This window comes from Boeremia exigua, assembly GCF_020726555.1.
Source record: "Boeremia exigua strain MPI-SDFR-AT-0100 chromosome Unknown C7974scaffold_15, whole genome shotgun sequence".
Lineage (NCBI taxonomy): Eukaryota > Fungi > Ascomycota > Dothideomycetes > Pleosporales > Didymellaceae > Boeremia > Boeremia exigua.
In genome coordinates this window covers 304,066-323,990 of record NW_025763532.1, presented here as the reverse complement: position 1 = coordinate 323,990, position 19,925 = coordinate 304,066, and the positions used below count along the sequence as shown (strand labels likewise).

General features: G+C 55.3%; 10 protein-coding genes across 10 annotated transcripts; 4 read left to right on the top strand and 6 right to left on the bottom strand.

Annotated features, from left to right (window-relative positions):
• Nucleotides 1-12: 12 nt before the first annotated feature.
• On the bottom strand, nt 13-1,379 carry C7974DRAFT_78201 (uncharacterized protein). The gene has a single exon (XM_046147273.1). The coding sequence runs from the start codon at nt 1,024-1,026 to the stop codon at nt 241-243; it is 786 nt and encodes a 261-aa protein (XP_045991333.1). The 5' UTR covers nt 1,027-1,379; the 3' UTR covers nt 13-240.
• C7974DRAFT_78200 (uncharacterized protein) lies at nt 1,380-2,312 on the top strand. Its single transcript, XM_046147272.1, has one exon. The coding sequence runs from the start codon at nt 1,733-1,735 to the stop codon at nt 2,279-2,281; it is 549 nt and encodes a 182-aa protein (XP_045991332.1). The 5' UTR covers nt 1,380-1,732; the 3' UTR covers nt 2,282-2,312.
• On the bottom strand, nt 2,313-5,111 carry C7974DRAFT_78199 (pyridoxal phosphate-dependent transferase). The gene is made up of 2 exons (XM_046147271.1): nt 4,812-5,111; nt 2,313-4,764 (listed from the first exon to the last, which is right to left on the bottom strand). Exons 1-2 carry the CDS (start codon nt 4,885-4,887, stop codon nt 2,345-2,347), a joined length of 2,496 nt encoding a protein of 831 aa, XP_045991331.1. The 5' UTR covers nt 4,888-5,111; the 3' UTR covers nt 2,313-2,344.
• A 53-nt stretch (nt 5,112-5,164) lies between these two features.
• On the bottom strand, nt 5,165-7,652 carry C7974DRAFT_78195 (heterokaryon incompatibility protein-domain-containing protein). The gene has a single exon (XM_046147270.1). It carries the CDS (start codon nt 7,556-7,558, stop codon nt 5,570-5,572), a length of 1,989 nt encoding a protein of 662 aa, XP_045991330.1. The 5' UTR covers nt 7,559-7,652; the 3' UTR covers nt 5,165-5,569.
• Nucleotides 7,653-8,364: 712 nt separating this feature from the next.
• Nucleotides 8,365-9,334, bottom strand: C7974DRAFT_418411 (uncharacterized protein; the record flags this gene model as incomplete). Its single annotated transcript, XM_046144155.1, has 2 exons — nt 8,365-9,096; nt 9,149-9,334. 2 exons carry the CDS (start codon nt 9,332-9,334, stop codon nt 8,365-8,367), a joined length of 918 nt encoding a protein of 305 aa, XP_045991329.1.
• Nucleotides 9,335-10,832: 1,498 nt separating this feature from the next.
• On the top strand, nt 10,833-12,055 carry C7974DRAFT_476335 (fido domain-containing protein; the record flags this gene model as incomplete). Its single annotated transcript, XM_046146681.1, has 1 exon — nt 10,833-12,055. Exon 1 carries the CDS (start codon nt 11,024-11,026, stop codon nt 12,053-12,055), a length of 1,032 nt encoding a protein of 343 aa, XP_045991328.1. The 5' UTR covers nt 10,833-11,023.
• Nucleotides 12,056-12,612: 557 nt separating this feature from the next.
• Nucleotides 12,613-13,567, bottom strand: C7974DRAFT_405605 (60S ribosomal protein L11). Its single transcript, XM_046143062.1, has 2 exons — nt 13,102-13,567; nt 12,613-13,049 (listed from the first exon to the last, which is right to left on the bottom strand). Exons 1-2 carry the CDS (start codon nt 13,437-13,439, stop codon nt 12,893-12,895), a joined length of 495 nt encoding a protein of 164 aa, XP_045991327.1. The 5' UTR covers nt 13,440-13,567; the 3' UTR covers nt 12,613-12,892.
• Nucleotides 13,568-13,803: 236 nt separating this feature from the next.
• C7974DRAFT_437783 (small nuclear ribonucleoprotein) lies at nt 13,804-14,667 on the top strand (the record flags this gene model as incomplete). Its single annotated transcript, XM_046145213.1, has 4 exons — nt 13,804-13,833; nt 13,972-14,043; nt 14,090-14,507; nt 14,555-14,667. 4 exons carry the CDS (start codon nt 13,804-13,806, stop codon nt 14,665-14,667), a joined length of 633 nt encoding a protein of 210 aa, XP_045991326.1.
• A 507-nt stretch (nt 14,668-15,174) lies between these two features.
• On the top strand, nt 15,175-15,866 carry C7974DRAFT_381015 (uncharacterized protein; the record flags this gene model as incomplete). The annotated part of the gene is made up of 3 exons (XM_046140566.1): nt 15,175-15,247; nt 15,379-15,451; nt 15,596-15,866. 3 exons carry the CDS (start codon nt 15,175-15,177, stop codon nt 15,864-15,866), a joined length of 417 nt encoding a protein of 138 aa, XP_045991325.1.
• A 272-nt stretch (nt 15,867-16,138) lies between these two features.
• C7974DRAFT_466832 (P-loop containing nucleoside triphosphate hydrolase protein) lies at nt 16,139-19,924 on the bottom strand (the record flags this gene model as incomplete). Its single annotated transcript, XM_046146346.1, has 2 exons — nt 19,762-19,924; nt 16,139-19,693 (listed from the first exon to the last, which is right to left on the bottom strand). Exons 1-2 carry the CDS (start codon nt 19,882-19,884, stop codon nt 16,139-16,141), a joined length of 3,678 nt encoding a protein of 1,225 aa, XP_045991324.1. The 5' UTR covers nt 19,885-19,924.
• Between the last annotated feature and the right edge of the window lies 1 nt (nt 19,925).

Sequence of the window (19,925 nt, the reverse complement as noted above, 5' to 3'; positions counted from 1 at the left end):
GTTGGTGCGACGAGTCGCCGGGACCCGGATATTAATTGGTAGGGTAGGCCGGTAAATATCGTGAATGTAGGATGTGATCGTGATACGTGAGCGAAGCAGCCGTCGCAAAATCAGGCGCTGTGGCAGGTGGCGCCAAATCGATACTCGGTTGGGGGATGTCGTGTCGTACGCGGTGGTTGCACACCCGCTTATGCTCGAGGCTATGCAGCGGTACGGGCAAGCCGTGTAACCTCTCCTTGTTTACTCGATCTTTCTCCTCTTGCCACGCGGTGCGGGGTCGATTTGCGGGAAGCTGGGTGCTTTCTTGTCGACCGGTGTGCTGCTATATGTCACAGTGCGAGTGACGACTTCCCGCACACTGACACGCCTTGACCGGCCGGGCTTGGCCTCTGCCTCCCACACCTTAGGCGAGGCTGTTGGGAAGGGTGAGATGGCTGAGTTGTTGGCTGAGTTGCTGGCAGAGTCTGCGCTGTTTGGTGATCGCACTGCTGCCGGCGAGAATGGTGATTGTGGAATATAGAGACGTGGTGTGCGCGCGGACTGTGGCCGTGTGAAAGGTGATGGAGGTGGGATAGTGATGGTCTGTGTCCTGATCTTCGTGGGAGGGGCAGACATTGGAACTTCGTCTTTGGCCTCGTCCTTGATGTCGCTTCGGCTGCAGCTGCTTGACCTTGACGTCGCAGGCGAGTCCTTATCTGTCGGTGCCGAGGTTGATGTATATGAACCACTTGAAGCCGATGATGTGACTGAAGTGGGGCGACCCTCGAAGACGAACTTGGTGCTTGTGCCAGTAGACATAGGGCTCATGAAGGCAGGCGATAGCGTCTTGAGGAAGTCCAGGTAGGCTGCTGGTGGAGTGATCGGAGTCTTCAGGCTATCTTCGCGCTTGATCCATGCGAAAGTTGGCGTGGTTGCAGACATGACCATGGGAGACTTAAGTTCGGAAGGATAGGTGGCAGACAAAGGCGTCCTCAATGACGATGGCAGAGGTGCCGGCGCCGGCTTCGAGTCGGTAGCAGTGGCCATTTTGTGGGGGTTTGCCGTGTCGTGAATGAAAGACTGTGGTTTCTGGTCGATAGTCCTGCGAGCGAAAGTGGGCTGCGCTGTGCCTTCCACGGTAGAAGTGGACAGGTGAAGAAAGAACAACAACAAGACAAGACGGAAAGGCAGGTACTTTTGTCACCGGGCCAGGTGTGTGTTTAATGTGTGGACTAGCTTGATGCGAGTGCTGTGTTGGTGGGCGCTGAATGGGTCGTAGAGACGGACAACCTAAGAATAGGCGGGCGCGTAACAAGATGCGAGTGCAAGTGTCAGAGTGGGTACCGTCTTTTCGGGGGTGCCAAACAGCCGCCTAATCCTGCGGCGCTGCAAATCAAACGTCGCTGTAAGCGCCGGGGCTGGCCTGTGCGCTTGGGAACTGCTTCCACCCTTCAGAGCTGCAATTGGTCAGGGGGCAATGAAACCAAGCGTGTGACCTGTCTGCGGCCCCTGCAGGTCTGTCGAGCAGAGCGGTCGTCTGAGCCTGTGATTTGCTACGTGGTTTGTGAAAGTGTGATGCAAGCGTCGATGTGCGGGATGCTGCACCTGCTGAAAGAACCAGGCGGCGTAGAAATAGTTTTGCGGAGTAAACCTGAGACAAGCGTATGAGGTGATGGCCTTTGGAGACGAAGTGATTGACAAAAGACGCTACCGGTGCGAATGCTGCCGGGAATAGAATTGAGGCGAGGTGCTGATGCAGGCGAGCTGTGCAGCTGATCTCATGGGATTGTTAGCCATTTTATGTATCGCATCCAGCCGCTCTATGATCTCTATGCTTTGTGTGGACGTGTCGCGCGCTTCCATTTGCTGCCGTCTTTACGCCTCCTGGCCGCTGCAAAGCCAGCCGTTGAACCACTGTGATGGCTCTCTCTGGTTCGCCCTTGAGCGCGCGCCTCTCAACGCCAGCGGCACGCCCATAGGCCGTGCGGGAGACAACTCTCGGGGCTACCTGACAGGCTCATGTACCTTGAGCACATCTTCCTTGAAACTGCAATGTACCGCGTTCACCCCTGCCGTTCGCTGCAACAATGGCTATCTTGGCCGGATGAAGCGCCATACTTCCTCGTTGCCATGTGCGATAGATCATGGCCGTTCCAGGTTCGTTGCACAGCTTGCATTGCAACAGCTGCCAGCCAATGAGAAACTCTATCGCGTACGACTCGAGCCACGCGTAACGACTGCGAACTGCATGGTAGAAGCGTGCGAGATGTATGACAGGACTGTCAAGGTTCAGTGTAGCTAAGTATAGTCACGATTTGGCTTTCATCGAGACGCCGACGAAGAACCTTGGAAGCGTCAAGAACTTTCAGCCTACAATAGACCAGAGACCACTGTCCTGGCTAATCTCGTCGTCGCGATATGGCTTCACGGCGTCCCCGACCATGATAGTAGGGTTTTGCACTACAGCTGATGGATCGTTCATAGGGACGTGGCACGTATGCTCGCCAAAGTACACGCGGCCGTCGAAACGGCGCGTCTTCGCAAGCGTCGAAAAAGGCTCTTGGTCACGTTCGGCGGTTTGCTGATCGATACACACCATCTGGCACCTTCGGCAAGCCCCCAGCATCTCGAAGTACTGGTAGCCAATCTGGAGATAGCGCCAGTCGTCCTCTGCATATGGGTCTTCAAGCCCTGGCGGGTAGTCTGGATTCTCCGCAACCACTATGTTTGCTCGGAAGACCTCAGCTTGCGCCGCCTTGCCGCCATCTGCTTTGATTAACTCGTTCAGGCGGTTGAGGCTTGATCGGGATATAGTCAAGATGGGACTCTCATTTGCCAGTAAAATAGGTTTGGAAACGCATGCGCCTGGTGTAACGGGTATCGTATCTGGGTAGGCGCCGGGTATCTGCATGCTCCGAGCTTTCTGGTATTTTTGCAGATGCGCTTTGGAATGTCTGGGCGAAGAGCCGCTCCCGCTGCCGGCGGCTGGAAAGCGGGCCAGATGGCAAGCCACCCCGAGGGCTTGCGAGAAAAAAGCTGATATGTTGCTTGACTTGTACGTCTTGGCTCGGACAGAGTCCCCGCACACTTTGGCGCTGGCCTCTCTGTATATCGCGTTATCTGCAAACATGCGTGGATCCGCTGAAAGAGGAATCGTAATCTCAGCATCTGCAGAGGTTCCCTTCAATAGGCCCGCCAGCCGTACACGTAGCACACCTTCTGCAAGATCGATGCTTGGGCGAATGAGCGCCATCTTTGGATAGCGCTTCTGGCTCAATGCTGCACCTGTGCCTTGATGGACCAGACACCACTCACGGTCCCAAGCAAGGCCTTCAGGGTAGACTTCCCACGCCTGCCCTGGCGGCACGCTGAAGCCGGCACAGCTCTTGATAGGATACACTGACAGACTCTCCACATGCAACCGGCTTGCAAGTGGCAACTCCACATCCTCGCATAAACTGGGCGGCATCGTACTGGGTGGCCCGTTTTGTACGAAGAACTCGCGCACGAACGCAAGGAATGAATGCACATCCTCCAGTGTACTCATTGCGCCCAGGCTAATGCGTACCATACCAGTCGGTTTACCGCGCATAATGTCATTCTCATTACCACATCGCTGGCCAGCAGAGAAATTCTCATGCATCTCCCATGGAGCAAGATCGAGCGATGCAGCGACACCGCCCGGATTGCAGAGTCCGCCTGTACGCAAATGGAAATTTTTGATTGCCGCCAGCTTTTCCACTTCTGCATTGCTGACCCAGCCACCGGATTCGTTGCGCAAGTTGAATGCAACAACCGGCCCTTGCGTGGCTGCATCGTCATATGCGGACTGTGAATCTTTGTAGATTTGGCAAACTTCCTGGCCAGTACCGTGGCGCAGAGATGACAGCTCGTTGTACAACTTCGCCGCGAGGAAGCTTGTGTGTTGCGAGACAAGCTCCAGCGAGGTGAATAGTTCCTTGTGGACAGCAATGGCGGAGTCAAGCGCCATGATGCTGTGAATAGGGAGGGTGCCGTCCTCTAGACGCTCATGAAGCGAGTCTGCTTTCTTCGCATGCCATTGCTCTTTCAGGCACACAACCATCTCGACTGTGCCACCACCAAAGTATCGGCGCTTATCGAATGCATGTGATGATGCTTGCCTGACTATCAACGCGCCCAGATCCGGAAAGCCAAACATCTTGTAAAGGCTGAGCACAGTGAAGTCGGGTGCAGTCTCGGCATTGCTCAGGTCAAGAGGCGATGTCGACACTAGGGCTGCGGCGTCCAGCAAGGTGTAAGTATTCTTGCTCTCATCTGCGGCGCGGATGCGTTGGCACCAGTCCAGCGGTAGTCGGCGCCCATTCATGTTCGACTGTGCAGGATACGCGAACAAGCGTGTCCTGGCGTCCTCTTGCGTTGGCTGTTGTATCCAATCCACGACTTCGGAATCAGTGGCAAAACAGCGATGCTCTCTTGCCGCTTCCCGTACACCTATGAGACTTGTATGCGCATCCCTGTGGTATCCGTACCAAAAGCCCTCCTCTCGATCCCTGAATGCATCCATGACCAACTTAATACCCGCAGTAGCATTAGCCACAAACACCACGTCAAATTCTTGTGGATCGGCCTTGAACAGCTCCAGTAACCGTAATCGGACATCTTCAATGCGGCGCGTCGTAAGCTGAGAGGAGTTGGAGGCGGAGTGAGGGTTGCCGTAGAGATTCGAAATCATGTCAGCGGAGAAGCGCTCGATCAGCGACTTAGGGTAGAGTGTGGTTCCGGCATGGTCGAGGTAGGTCGTCCCTAAGGTCAAGTCAGGACATATATCATCACTACCATATTCAACCAACCTTCAAGCATAGGGTATTCCCTCTCCCTTAGCTCGTCGACCGCCTTATCGTAAGCAATATGCGCAGCTTCCTCCATTGTGACGTCGCAGGGCGGTTTACAATTTCACCCGTGGTCTACGAAAGCAGAAGAGAAATGAGACAGAGCTCGGTAGAACCCCATCTGGTCGCAAGCGTGGTGGATGTTTGCTAGAGTGGGGGCACTTGTGGATGGCAAATGGTGGAGTTGGAGACCCTGAAACGGTCAGCTCCGAGGTCGTCGCGCGGCCAAAGCCGACGCGCTAATTGACCTCGAACGGCGCTCTATCAGCTTGACGACTGTCGTGACATGCAATAGCCTCTTTATCTACTCAAAACACACTTTTGTATTACAAACTACATTTAAAGTTTAAGTTGTAAGCGTACATTCTGTATTTGCCCATCTGTTATAAAACCAAGTAATAAGTTCAGCTATACTAAAGGTAAGTGTTAAGTCCCATCTCATACTATACCGAGGGAGGACTCACGATCGTGTGAGACGTGATATCTTCTTGGCTTGCTGGCTCAGTGGCTCGGTACTAAGGCCTGATACTAAGACTTATTCTTACTATATATCTAGTTTATGATATATATAACTTTTTTTATAGTCCAAGTAGCAAGTTATCGAGTCTAGAAGTATATTAATGCTTTGCATCATTCAAAGGGGTTTGCTAAGGCGTCCTTAAAATCTCCTAGCTTTATTCATAATCCTAACAGTTGCCAACTGCGGCACACAAGCATTCTCACACCAAAATGATGTCCTTGACTTGTACGCCAACAGCCTTTAGAGTGTCTGGAGGAACAATATAAATATGAGGGACTCGCGCCCTTGGGCTGGGGTGGTTCCCTTTGATTTTGATTCCCGCCTTCTCGAGCATCTCGCCAGCGTTAGAATAGCGCATCCCATCGCCGCAGTCAACCAGATCTGGGAAGCCATTCCGTTCTACAATCCTCAGATTCCGTTCCGCTGTGTAGCTATTGTGATATATGGCCTCTCCGTTCATTAAGCCGTGTGCGTAGCAGCTGCCTACGACCAAGTACGTGTTATCGGCGGCGGGGCGCAAGATAACGGGGCGTTGAGCGCCCAACAGGACGCAGAGGATGTCGCCGATTTGCGTTCCAGTAGTTGAGAGCCCAAGATGGCCGGTTTGAGTTTTGAAGAGCCGGCGGCCTTGGAGGGCGGTGTATACCGTTTCGAAGTAGAGTTGCGATGTTTCAGGCAGGTCAAACCACTGATCCTCGCCACCATCACTGAAATCCTTGGACCACACTAATCGTAATGCCTCTAAATCCTGCTCAAATTCAGGCAATATCGTCTCTGGTGATGTTCCACTGTGTAGTAGAGTATCACCTGCGAGGATACGACAATATACTTCTAGCACAGTTTCACCTGTGATGTATTTACTTTCCAGACTCTCTACAGCTGGTCGCAATGCCTGGAGCATAAGACATACATCACGCCAGCTCCATGAATCCGGAGCTAGCCCTCCCACTTCTACAACGCTTCCTATCGATATGCCAGACACGGTGCAGCGCAACCCCGACTCGTCGAAGCTTGGTTGAGTAGCAATCCATGCGCAGGCACTCCATTTGATAACATTCCAGTGCACTTTTACGGGTGTTGACCAATCCGGTACCCAGGATGGGATGTCCAATTTAATTCGTGCGAGCTCACAGTCCTGCATCAAGTCCAGAGTCAACATCTTGGTGTACACGCGTTGGGCAACGCCCCTGTATACGCTCTGAGTTGTTTCCGAGTAAGTGGGCACGATCTGCAATTCTTGACTTGATGCGTCCATTATACCTAGGAACGAGTATATCTTGTCGCGGGGATTACCACATTCGAGGTGGCCAAGAGAGAATGGGACAGTGAGAATAGACATGTAAATGTCATTTGCCGCCGTTTTGATGATTGCAAGACGCCAAAGCGGCTTCAAGGTTCTGGACCACTCCTCTGGATCACATATTGTAGCCTGCGGCCCGTCACTTCTCCACAACAAGATAGCAGCCTTCCAAAGGGTATTTTCAGGAAGCATCGCATAGCCACAATGGAACACAACGCGCCTTGCAAGCTTGACCTCTTGTAATATCCAAGCTCTTCGAAAGTAAGGCTTTGAAAGCACGGGGTATGCTGAACTACACTGCTCAGCCGTCCAGGGAATCGGACCGCCTTCCACCATTTGAAGGATCAGTGACCTCTCCCGCTCCTCTCTACGAGTAAGCGCTTGTTTACCTTTCCGAGAGCGTAGGCTTGGGCACTTTGTGATCCAGTCTACGTCCACATTGCTTCCTAGGTCCTTGAACAGTCTTATTCCCTCGTCGCTATTATCATCTTTGGGGCCAAGCCATGCTATCACACTACGCGCTGCCTTGTAGACCTTGCCCATATTCATCACTTGGATATCTTTCTCCTCAGTACTTGCTTGGTTGATGCACAGTGCGTCTATCCATAAAGATCGTAGTTTCTTCTCGCTTCGCAGATACCGGAGTGCACTGTCCAGGTTGTTTGTGATCGAGACGGTTCCCGAGTGTCTTGGTGCCTTCACATAAACATGTGAGGGGTTGTCGTTCGAGCCCCAGACGTATGAAAGGGCTTGGTAGACGGGCGCATCGTCCTCGAGTATTCGCAGAATGAATCGTACGACGATCGGATCTTCGAAGGAGCCTGGCTCTAGGACAGCTACGCGGATCTCGCGATCAGGCTGAGCGAGCTCATCGTACTCGAACTTCATAAATATTGAGTCGTGAGATTGGATGTCGTCAATTGAACAGGAACTATTAGTTGAAGAATACACTCGTGAAACAAGGCGTGATGTGTTGTATCGAGCAGCCGCGTTGTGTGAGGGTGGTTCAAGGAGCAGGCGTCAATCATACAGAAGTACCCCACTGTGGCGCAGGCAAGGCTGACGCAGAAAGATACTAAGATGTGTGCATCAACAATCCGAGTTTGCGTTGGCGTGGAACAGGGTGTTGAACCAGGCAGTTGCCATCCATATCTACGCTGGTAAATAGGTACGGGGCATCCAGGGGTAGGGTAGGGTTGAGGTAGGGTCTGTACGGATCTAGGGCGGGGTCTGTGTACATCACGTGATGTACCCCTGCCCTACCTAGACCCTACCTAACCCCTACCTGCTTGGCAGTAATGCATCGCCATGACGTTCTAGATTCCTGCATCCCTACGAGGCGACACTGTAGTAAGGTAGTAGCTTATGAGTAGAATAGAGCAACTTACCTAGGTAGCTTTTAAGTGGTGAGGTAGGGACCCGCGGCCCGCGGGCTAGGAACTCGACCGTGTAACTTCTTCTTACACACGCATTGTCATTAATAGGGGCTTGTCCTGTTTAGTCTTTCTGTACATCAACGTGCTTATACTGTCTCGTAACTTGGCACTGGTACCATAGACGCAGTGAAGGAGTCTTATATCCAAAAATTCATGCTAGGCTCTGTAAGGTACGTTGGACAAGTACAAGGTCATTTGATTTGCATCTTTCAAGCCCCTAAGCTAACTCTCGCATCAGATCCTGACCGAAACTCCTACTTAGCACGCCTTGTCGTTGAAATTGTAATACCCAGGGCCTAGATCTGCCGTATCCGTCACTGACTTGTCATATTTGCGACAAGTTCCTGTCGTGGTCCCAGTTGAAGGGTCTGTGACAAGATAAAATCCAGTGGCATAGCATCTGTTGTCAGACTTGCAACTCGCGATACAAGCCGCCTGGTTCGTGTTAAAGTTTGCGTCGTAATTAAACGCATTAGCACCAGGGAGACCTCTAGCATTGCAGATTTTTGGCTTGACGAGGATCGGCGTTACAGTTGTAGTGTACGTCTGGGTCACAGTGTCCACAGCAGCTACAGTGCTGGTGGTCGTTATTGTTGAGGTGGTCTGGACCGTGATTATGGCTGTGACTGTTACGACATTTCCGGGAAGGGTGGCGGTAGTTGTCGGGCCAGCAACACTTGCTGTTGTTGTGGAGGTAATTGTGGTTGTGGTGGGGGTCACGATGCAGCTGCAGGCTTTGGAGATGCGGGAGGCAGCGAAGGCGGCGAGCTCGGGTGGAATATTTCGTGCTGTTATTTGCGCATCTCGCTTCTGATAGATCGTTGAGGTGCCTGCAGTTACAGTGACGGTCGTTGTTGTGGTTGGGTTTGGCAGAGGCTCATTCACCGTCGTTGTGGCTAGATTGACATTGGTGGTGCTCGAGGTTTCTGTCACAGTCTGATCAGCCAGAGTGACTGTGGCGGTCTGCGTCGCGCCAGTAAGAGTTTGAGTCTGTTGGAGAGTTAAAAGTTTATTACACAAGGCGTTATTACTGAAGACTTACTTGAGTTTGTCGAGCCGTCTTGTCTCCACCAAGAAATGAGAGGCAAAAAGATGATGCCTTGGCTTTCAGTGGTCCTCTCAAGATGGCATACACGGCGTCGATGGCATCACACTTAGGTGCTGGGGCAGCGTGAACAAACAGGCTGTTTGCCAGGAAGGCCGCAACAATAGTTTTGGAAATATGCATGTCGGGAAATCTTGTTGGTTCTTGATTGCCTTTGATCTCATCGCATCCATTTGCCTTAAATATTGATTTTTTTGGACTGATTCAGGTGGCACTCGCCGCTCGCTCAGATGATTGACACTGCTGATCAACTTCGACTACAAGATCTGCAAATGATGATCTGGAAGCTCATGTCAGGTTCTCGGCTGGGGCCCTGGAGCCTCTCTTGTGAGGAAATCTGTATCGTTTCAACACTAGCCGCGCCACTACCAGATACTGTGCCCAGTAACATCCTCGGCCACGCGAGACCTGGCACGTCCGAGTGTCACTTTGCGGGTGCTTAGCCAGATTTTGCCCCATTTTCAATCGCGCTGCCTGCCCTTTAGCTCTGATCTGCAGCATTGAACGCACTGTACATCAGCCCGACGTACCCTCCTGTACGCGGTTGTACCTAGACCAAGGCGCCAGCTAAAACAAGCAAAAGCTTATGAGGAGCGCTAGATTTACGCGACGCTAATCTTTCCCACTAGCCCCTAACCCCTTCACTCGGGCGCCAGAATCCCCCGCACACCAGAATACCTGGTACCTCAACCACATTGCAGCGAAAAGAAGTTTGAAACCACAGAGGCTGGTGTATTAGCACGCTCCACAATACTATCGAATTATTTTATCTAATTGAGCGTTGCGGCTGCGGCTGTGTGGGGAGTCACGAAAACCTCATCATGTGACGTAGTTGAGGACGCCGGCACGAATATACATATTGTGGCGTGCGGGGAATTCTGGCACACGGGTGGCCCTCTGCTGGTTGGAGGCCACATATGAACTCAAGCTCAGCTGGCTATCCGTCCTACCTCTCTAGGCTAAGAGTACAAGATCGTTGCCCACTAGAGACACTGAAGCGGCTTCATGGCTAGCTGATCATGAAGCATTCTCCGTAGCCATGGGCAGCCTCAATACCCCCTGTAGCATGATTTTCTAGCTCGCTTGATGTACCAGGGGTCCAAACCTGACGCATGCGAAAATCTAATCAAGGTCCAGGCTGAGCAGTAAAAGACTAAAGCTGCTCAACCGACGAAGCTGGCACTAATTTTTACTCAACTTGGCCTTGGCGAGCTCTGTTCATCAACGACTATGTTCGCATATAGATCTAACGGTAGACGGGCGCGGTTCCTCAGTCCATGTTTGGTGTTTGGGAGAACAGAGCTGTGCATCACATAACGGCCCCTTGATTGTGCATAGCGCGCCGCACCCCCACGAAGCCTTCATCTCCATCCCAGTGCATTCTCTTTCTTTCATATTCCCCTTTTTTCCGCTTACGATACCATCTTTTATTTGCTGAGACTGTGAGGTCGAAGGAGGTTCCGTTGGCTGCAACTGCGGCTGCGGCTGCTACATGTGCATGCGCTCTTTGCTTGCGCTGGTGTGGATAGGTTAGGATAGTTAATTGCAGATCTTTTATTTATCTTCATCACTATTTCTATGGTTGAGCAGTCTGAGTCTGAGTTTGCGTTGGCGTGGAACAGGGTGTTGAGCCAGGCAGTTGTCATGTCTGAACCATGGTACCTGCCGCGACGCGGACTCACTGCGTCTCTTTAACTCTTCAACGTTTCAGTATCGTACGCACCGTAACACCGTAACACCGTAACACCGGCTGTTCGACATGGTAAATTCAAATCCCTCACTCGGCACTTCTTTCAAGAAATTCGCAGCACCATGGCATCCTGGACAAAAGCCCAACTCGCCCTCCGCAATGCCCACATCTCCAGATTCTACACCCCCTACTTCGGACATCTGGTCCCTGGCACCCCGCAGTACAATGAACTCGCTCGAAGTGGATTAGTTTGGGACAAAATCTACAAGCTTCGGGATCTTGCGCCCTGGAAAGCAGCTGAACATAAATTGTCACCACAGCTGAAAGAAATTGATCTAATCCGCCAGGATCGCAACTTGAGAATGCGGACCAAGTTTCCTCAGCTAGCGCAAGATTCTTTTCCCACCCTTGGTCTCAACTACGCCGACTTTGCCTCCAAAAGCTGTGAAGTTGAACACAATCATCTCACAGACTCCGATGCATCGAACATGCAACAGCTACTTCCAACGATTCCCCTCGATGGGAGTCCTATATTAGCCGCACTTCGCATGAAACTCCCTTCTGCTGAGAGTCTGGCAGCATCACTTCAAATTCCTTCTAGTAGATGTCAAGACATACTGGAACTCTGGAACCAGTTGATCGCGCTCCAAGCGGTTTTGTCCCCAAAACACTTCGGCCGAGTCGAGACAAATCAATCTTTGCTCGAAGATGTCAAAATCCTATCTCAGCTGTTGCTTCGAGACACTACACTTGACAAAGCTGGACTGTCATCCGGAAAGTATCGCTCAGCACCAATTCAAGTCAAGTCGGATCTGTACGCCATTTTCCCTTACCCAGCGGAAGTCCCGGCAAACATGCAGTTCTGGAGTGAATGGAGCACGAAATGCAACGACGATCAACTTGTTCATCCTCTCTTAAAGGCCATTTGGATGATGCTCTACTTTGTCAGTGTGCATCCGTTCCAAGATGGTAATGGAAGGCTTTCTCGCACGATCATGGCAGCACGTATGGCTAGGAACGGGTTTGCCCCGGTCATTTGCTCCCCGGAACTGGAACGGGCTGAGTACATTGCCATGATCCAAGCTGCACATGTTGGAAATCCCGAAGCGCTTTGTAAGGAGGTCGTATACTCTGAGCTTGCAAGATTACTATGATTGCTTAGGGGCAAGATGCTCGAATAAGCAGGAGTAGTGCGTGCAGTCCTTAAGCTGACCAATTTCAACACTAAACTTGTAGCCACAATGATAATCAAAGCTAGATGATGGGTAACAATTTCCTATATTGTAGGTAAAATCATTCTACAAGAGCTTTCTGCATTATTTCCAAACAAGATTATTGCATAGTAGACTTAACTCACATCCTTAGTCCGCCGTTTATTCTGCAACGTGAGAGGGTAGGGTGAATGATACATGGACGGAGCTCTACTCTCTCACATCTCAGCCATCATTCAATCGAGCACCCGCACACTCGTGCGTTCCTAAGGTGAAGGTCAGACATGAGCGCTCGCTGGTTGACGATCATGAGCAACTACACCAGGGTAACTGGCAGTAAAAGGTCGAACGGTACTGCCGTTAGTGCACATCAACTTGACATGTAGGTCACAGAACCAGCACGAGAACAGCGCGCTGCAGCTAGAAGGCAATCAGTGCATTGCCTGGGTATATAGACGGGTTCAGGGTAAGGGAGTTCTGGCCGAATGATGTCACTCGCACCGAGACAAACACAGCAAATGCAGCAGACAAGCACATCGAGAATGATCACCAATGGTTGAGCGGAACATCACCCAAGTGAAGCCTCCATTGTAATGTGATCGAAGACCCGCTCGTTGGAGACGGGTCAGCTCCATTGATAGGCCTGAACTTGCAAGTTCAATGCTTGCTCTTTTAAGTACACTCCGGGACTCCGCAGGACCAAACCCTCCGAGACGGAATATGCTGGTGAATCGTTCAGAATCTTCATTTCGTTCCCTCTTCGCTCTACTCGTACCACGCTTATCGGACAATGCCCTCGAAGCGGTTCTTGTACCACTTGACGGTCTCGGCCTGGTTGACCTTGTGCGAGGCGCCGATCTTGCTCTGGCAACGCCTGCGCTTGGCGACGCGCTCACCGGGGCGGGTCATGCAGACGTAGAAGTCCATGCCGTAGATACTGCGCTGTGTTAGCGGATGCGCTCGCGTTTCTAGATTTTCGTTCCACATACCCAATGCTGGGGTCGTACTTGATGCCCAAGTCGATGTGCTCGGAGATACCGAAACCGAAGTTGCCGGACTCGGAGAAGTTGCGCTTGCGGAGCTCGTACTCCTTGACCTTGAGGCCGCGCTCGAGGATCTCCTCGGCCTTGGGGCCGCGGACGGTGACGTGGACAGCGATCTTCTCGTTACGGCGGATACCGAAGGTACGGACGGTGTAGCGGGCCTTGGAGTAGACGGGTGTCTGACCAGACAGCTGCTCGAGCACCTTGGCGGCACGAGTAAGCCTGTCACCAGACTCGCCGACGGAGATGTTGAGGACGAGCTTCTGGATGCGAAGCTCGCGCATGGGGTTGGAGGCCTTGGAGTCGGACTGCCATGACAATTAGCATTCGAGTGCGGTGCTGCGGGCGTCGGCGGGCCATACCATGGTGACTGCTCTGTTAGTAGGCGAGATGGACTGTCGAGATGAGGTCGGCTGGCGAGAGTTCGAGTGATAATTTGGGCTCGGCTGTGGTGTCGTGCGGCGCGCTAGACGGATGGGTTGCTCTGCGGCCCGTGCGTTGAGCGCAACTTTGAGAGCTCGACATCACGGTCGGCAGCTCCACATCCACCCATTCACCCCACCGACACCTGCAGGAAGGGGTTGCGCGCAGATCGCCGTCGTCACCAATTTTTGAGCCTTCATTCGTCTTCGGACGCGCAACATAGCCATGGCCGCCGCCAACCGACAGGGCAAGATGGTGAGTTCTCTGCCTGGACGCTCGAACCGCGACCTGAGAGAAGACGCGCATAGAAACTGACTGACGTGCCTTGGTGTAGCAAAATCTAGTAAGCGCCCTGCAGCCCGCTCACATTCGCCGCGAACTCACAATGCGCAGATCAACTACCGCATGAAGGTAACACTTCAGGACGGCAGGCAGATGGTCGGGCAGATGCTCGCCTTCGACAAGGTGCGTCTCGCAACTCCCTTGCACTAGCTCTGCTGACACTGCACAGCACATGAACCTCGTTCTCGCCGACACGGAAGAGTTCCGCCGCACACGACGAAGGGGAAAGGCCGCGCCCGGCGCAGCGCAGCAGGTCACCGAGACTGAGGAGCGACGCGCCATTGGACTCACCATCATCCGCGGCGCGCACGTCATCTCGCTGTCCGTTGACGGACCACCACCCGCTGACCCAGCCGCGCGATTGGGTGCAGCATCTGGTGGTCCTTCGACTGCTGCGACGCTGGCTGCTGGACCTGGTGTTGCACGGCCAGCAGGACGTGGGCTGCCGGTTGGTCTGACTGGACCTTCGCCCGGTGTTGGAGGGCCTGGAGCTGGCTTCGGTGCACCACCGTTCGCCGGTGGCCCACCAGGATTCGGAGGGCCGCCCCCTGGCTTCGGTGGACGTGGAGGACCCCCAGGTGGACCTCGTAAGTCACATGTATTATCTGAGAGCGCAATTACTAACATATCACAGCTGGCTTCCCTCCTGCTGGCGGACCCCCCGGCTTCGGCGGGCCCCCAGGTTTCGGCGGTGCACCGCCTGGCTTTCCCGGCCGTGGCGGCCCTCCTGGATTCGGTGGACGTTAAGCGTAAATAAAGCTCATACGACAATTGAGTCACCTCAGCAACTCGCCTTTGCGCCAATCGAAACAGCTCGAAAAATAGTAGTACGCTGGCGCACGCAGGACGCACCGAACGAGGCAGGACCGTGGTTGAATGCGAAAGCAGGCACACCAGATCTCCAGCACCTTCAGAATATGCCTGGTTCAGATTGGACGGAGTATCAGGCTCCAAAAGCATGTCGAGTTGGAATTAGAAGCAGCAATATGCCGCACGCCTTATACAATACCACAAATAGCAACCACTGTCTCATTCAATATCTCTCCGCAAGCTGCTTGCAACTCCCCTCGTCCAATCACCGCTTATCATCCAGGCTGACACCGCACGTGACACCACCCTCCGAGAGCGCTCGAGTGGAGCCGCCCTGCGGACAAAGTCTTGGCACGGCATCTTCTCAACACCACAGCTCCGCGCACTCCAGTCCGCCGCGCACCTCACCTCACCTCACCTCGACTCACCGTCCCACCGCCCACCATGGCCGCCGCAATCAAAGCGCTGAACGCGAAGATTCGCTCCAACAAATACACCGACTACATCTGCTCGACCCGTACGTCTCCCGGAGCGAAGCGTGTGGATCCGGCGCAGGCATTGCGAGTCCGCTGCCATTGCAGCAGCTGCTGCCATTGCGCCGGAGGAAATAAAAATGACTGGGGGAGCGCTCGCTGACTCTGGCTGCAGATTTCTGGGGCCCCGTCAGCAACTTCGGTATCCCGATCGCCGCAATCGCAGACATGAGCAAGGACCCCGAGATGTGCGTTCTCCATTCCCTCCTCCCTCACTCCCTCTCCCAACAATTCCACCCCACCCTCACGTCCTCACCCCCACGCTGCCCAATCCCCCCCTCCCTCCCTCCAATCCCTCTAGATCTCTCACCACCCACCTAACACCCCCCCAGCATCTCCGGCCGCATGACCGGCGCCCTAACCCTCTACTCGGGCACCTTCATGCGCTACGCGCTCGCCGTCTCGCCCGCAAACTACCTGCTGTTCGGCTGCCACGCCATCAACTTCACCTCGCAGCTGGTCCAGGGCTACCGCTACATGAACTACTTCCACTGGGGCGGGAAGGACGCGCTGCTGGCGCAGCGCGCGGGGCAGGTCGCCGAGGGCGTCAAGGAGAGCGCGCAGGGGGTTAAGGAGAAGGTGGAGGCGGCGGTGTCGAAGTAGAGGGTGTGGATGGGGGGAGGTGTATAGTAGCGTGCATTGAGCGTGTGTGCAAATAAGCAAGCAAGCAAGCGAGGCGAGACAGGGCAAGGCAAGGCAGGAAGCGTGTGGTGATTACGATTCAAGATTCGAGATTCGAGACTCAGAAGCTGTTTGCTTCTATATTCCACCCCCTCTCTCGCCTTCTGTACAAACCACTCCAACCCTCCCCCTATCCATCCCCCATACACATACACATACACAGATCCCCACCCACCACCACCCCGGCATCTCCTCTACATCAAACTCGTCCGCCCCCCAATCTCACTCCCCCCCTGCCCACTCGGCAAATTCCCCTCCCGACCCTCGACAAACTCGCGATAAATCCGCCCTAGGCGCCCGCGCTCCTGCGCACTGATACTGCTGCGCCCGCTGTCCAGCGCGCTCGCAATGTGGCGCCACTGGATCTGCGGCTCCTTCCTGTCCGTGTCCGGGGCAGCGGGGCCGTCGTCGCCGTCGGCGGTGGATGCGTCGGCGGCGCCGCCCGGTGGGCGCGAGAGCAGTTTCTGCTTGCGGCGGAGCAGCTGCAGGGCCGCGATGTCCTGGGCGACGCGGGCGCGCTCGGCGATGGCGGTGCTGGTCTGCAGCGGCGAGGGGTCTGCGGTGGCTGCGGCGGGCGGGTCCGCGTAACGGAAGTACGAGAACTCGGGGAGGCGGGCGGGGGTTGTGGTGGTGGCGGCGGGCGCGGTGCCCGGGTCCGCGTCGTCGAGCACGTCGTGGATGGCGGCGAGCTGGGCGTTGTAGACGACGGCCTGCAGGTCCGCGCCGGAGTAGCCGTCGGTGCGGTCTGCGATGGCGCGCAGATTTTGGCCCGACGCGTCCGTGGTCAGGATGCTGGGGTTCAGGTGCAGTTTGCGGGTGACGGCCTTGAGGATGTCGATGCGCTCGGAGGCGTCGGGCATGTCGCAGAGCAGCGACTTGTCGAGGCGGCCGGGGCGCAGGAGAGCCGGGTCGATGAGATCGGGGCGTGAGGTGGCGGCGAGGACGTACACGCCGCTGAGGCCCTCGGCGCCGTCCATTTGCGTGAGCAGCTGGTTGACGACGCGGTCGGTGACGCCGGTGGAGTCGTGGCCGCGCTTGGGCGCGATCGAGTCGAATTCATCGAAGAAGAGGACGCAGGGGCGGGCTGCTTCAGCGCGCTCGAACAGGTCACGGACGGATTTCTCGGACGCGCCGATGTACTTGTTAAGGATTTCGGGGCCTTTGACGGAGATGAAGTTCAGGCCGCATTCACCGGCGACAGCGGAGGCGAGGAGCGTCTTGCCGCAGCCAGGGAAGCCGTAGAGGAGCAGGCCGGAGCGCAGGCGTAGCGGGCATTGGGCGAAGATGGGAGCGTATGTTGTTGGGTATTGGAGTGTCTCGAGGAGGATCTGGCGTGTTGCTGTCAATCCGCCGATAGAGTCCCACTTGGTGGTTGAGGACTGCAATGTGACGTTTCGGAGCGAAGCTGGTGTGAAGCCTTTGATAGCCGATGCATAGTCGTCTCTTGTCAGGGTGATAGTGTTCGAGGAGTCGGTGACAGAGCGAATGAGGGACTCATTACGGGCTCGAGAGGTCAGGAGCACGAGATCTCCAGGCATGTAACCGTCCGTCTGCCCAGCAAGGTCAAGGAAGTCAATACTCGTATCTACAACAAAGCCGTAGTCGTCTGACGTATCGTGTTGGATGCCATCGTCGCTCGCTTGACTGCGGTGAGATGTACTTGGGCGGCTGTTTGCTGGTGAGGGAGGGAAGGCGTGGCCGTTCGTCTGTGCAGTCTGGGGCTTTGCATCTTTGAACGCTAGCTTCTCGAGCACCTTCCGCCGTCCGTCCTTGCTTGGAGCCTTCAAGCTGACCATCTCGCGGACGATGTGACCGCCTACGATGACGTTGTTGAGTGCCTCCTTGCCTTGGGCTGTGGCAAGCAAGACCACTCCCGAGTCAATGGAGCAGTACTGCCTGACGATGGAAACGATACTCTCGCTGACATGACGGCTGCGGCCGTTCTCGTTACCAACTTGGAGCTCAGTCTCAACAGGGCACAGCTTGTCGAGGTCATCCAGTATGACCACAGCGTTGCCGCCTGACCGTGCACACCACGCTGCGGTCGCAAAAAGTCTGTTTAGTGTTTCTTTGATCGTCGCTACCCTAGTTTCGTCTGTGACTAGCTTACGACACGGAAAGTAGATGGTGTTGAACAAATACTCTGTCCGTAGTTGGTGTGCAAGCAGCTGCGCGCATTCAGTCTTGCCAGCTCCTAGCCCGCCACTGAGCAGGACAGACGAATGGTGCGTCAGATGTGAGCGCAGCTGGCTGACAAGTGAGTCGATGCCAACCAGCTCCGGGGTGTTCTTCGGCAGCGGGTCGCCTTGTTGCCAGCCTCTCGCCCAGCTCGATGGTGTTGCGATCTCCGGCCCCAACTCAATAGCCGGTTTCCGTTCGGGAAAGAGAACCCATGGTATTCCGCCTGATGGTTGAGCCGGCTCGAATTTGACGATGCCTCCCTGCCAGCTTGATTCTGAGTCTGTTACTGGCGGCAGAACCATGCCGTCCGAGATTGGTCCATCCAGAAGGCCGTTTTTCCTGCCGTAGATCGTCTTCAACTTTTGTATGGCGTCATCTTGCTCTTGCTTCGATTCGCCGCCAAACTTCAAGCTCGCGTTGCTCAGCGATGCAGTTGTAGAAAACGGCAAAACTTTGATCGACTTGACGATTGCCTCCTTCGAGTCTTTGGTCGCTCCAGCGGACGATTTGATGGCTGACGGTTTCGGCGTCTGGCTAGGAGCGCCTTCAATGCGCACCAGTCCGCCTGTAAAGCCTTCACATCCCAGGACTCTGCACAGATCGGACGACAACGCGACGTGTCGACTATCCGGCGCGTCTTCCCACGCTCCTATCCGGGCAATAACGCGGGTAGCGGCTTTCTCCTGGTCCTGCTCCTTTGCCATGTCCACGGGCTCTTGCAGTCCTGCAGGCTTGATGACGGCCACCGAGACCCATGTTGCGCCTCGGAGCGCTTTTGTGAGAAGAACGTCTTTGTCGACCCAGATCCTGAGACCGTCTGCATCTGTGTCGTATTCCTCGTCGAACCACTCCCTGGCCACGCTCCGGTCAACGCCGCGGAGGAAGACGGCGCCTTTGCTGGCAGCTTCGTCGCGGCCTCGGCGGCGCACCGTGCTTGCAGCACTCTTCCCACTCTTCCGTGAGGCGGCGCCCACGCTGCGGCTCTCTCGGTTCGCAGAGCTGCGGTCTGTCTTCTGGCGGGTCTTCGGGGCGACGATGACTTCGGCGTCGGGGGAGATCTTGACGAACAGCGAGCCGGCGGGCGGGGCAGGGGCAACCGAGGTCACGATGATGTTCGCGGTGGTGGTGGGCGAGAGGTGGAGGGTGAGTGGGTGCGGGGTCTGGGCCTGGGGGTTGGGCAGGGCGCGGATCTGCGACAGGAAGTTGAGCTCGAGGAACTGGGCGTGCAGCTCGATCATCTCCCAGTCGACGGGGGTCAGGGGCTCGATGTTGATGGTGTGCGCCTGCGGGGGGTCCAGGTGCAGCTGGATGCCGACCTTCTGGCCCTCGCTCAGCCCGATCAGCCGCGCAAAGGTCGCATCGACCTCGACGGCGGCGATGTCCTGCTGGCTGGCCGCGGGGCTGTTCCGCAGGCCGTTCCTGTCCACCACGGGCGCGAGGCGGCGCTTGCTCTGCATGCCCGTCCACCCCACGAAGAGCGACTTCTGCGGGGCGGCATTGCGCGTGTCCGAGGCGCCGGGCGGCGGCGGCTGGCGGTACGAGAGCTCGACGACGACGTTCTGCGCGACCTGCGGCGGACTGTCAGCACGGGCAGCCTGCAATGCATGGCGGATGGTGGACTGGCGGGGACACCTACTGCGTTCGCGTTCACGAGCACCGACACCAGCGACGCGGGCAGGTGCACGAGGCAGTTCTTCAGCGACTGCTGCAGGGCCACCTCGGCCTGGACGACGCTGCCAGCAGGCTTCTTCGGCGGCATGATGCGTGGGTGAGGAGTGAGGGCCCAGTGCGCGCAACAGC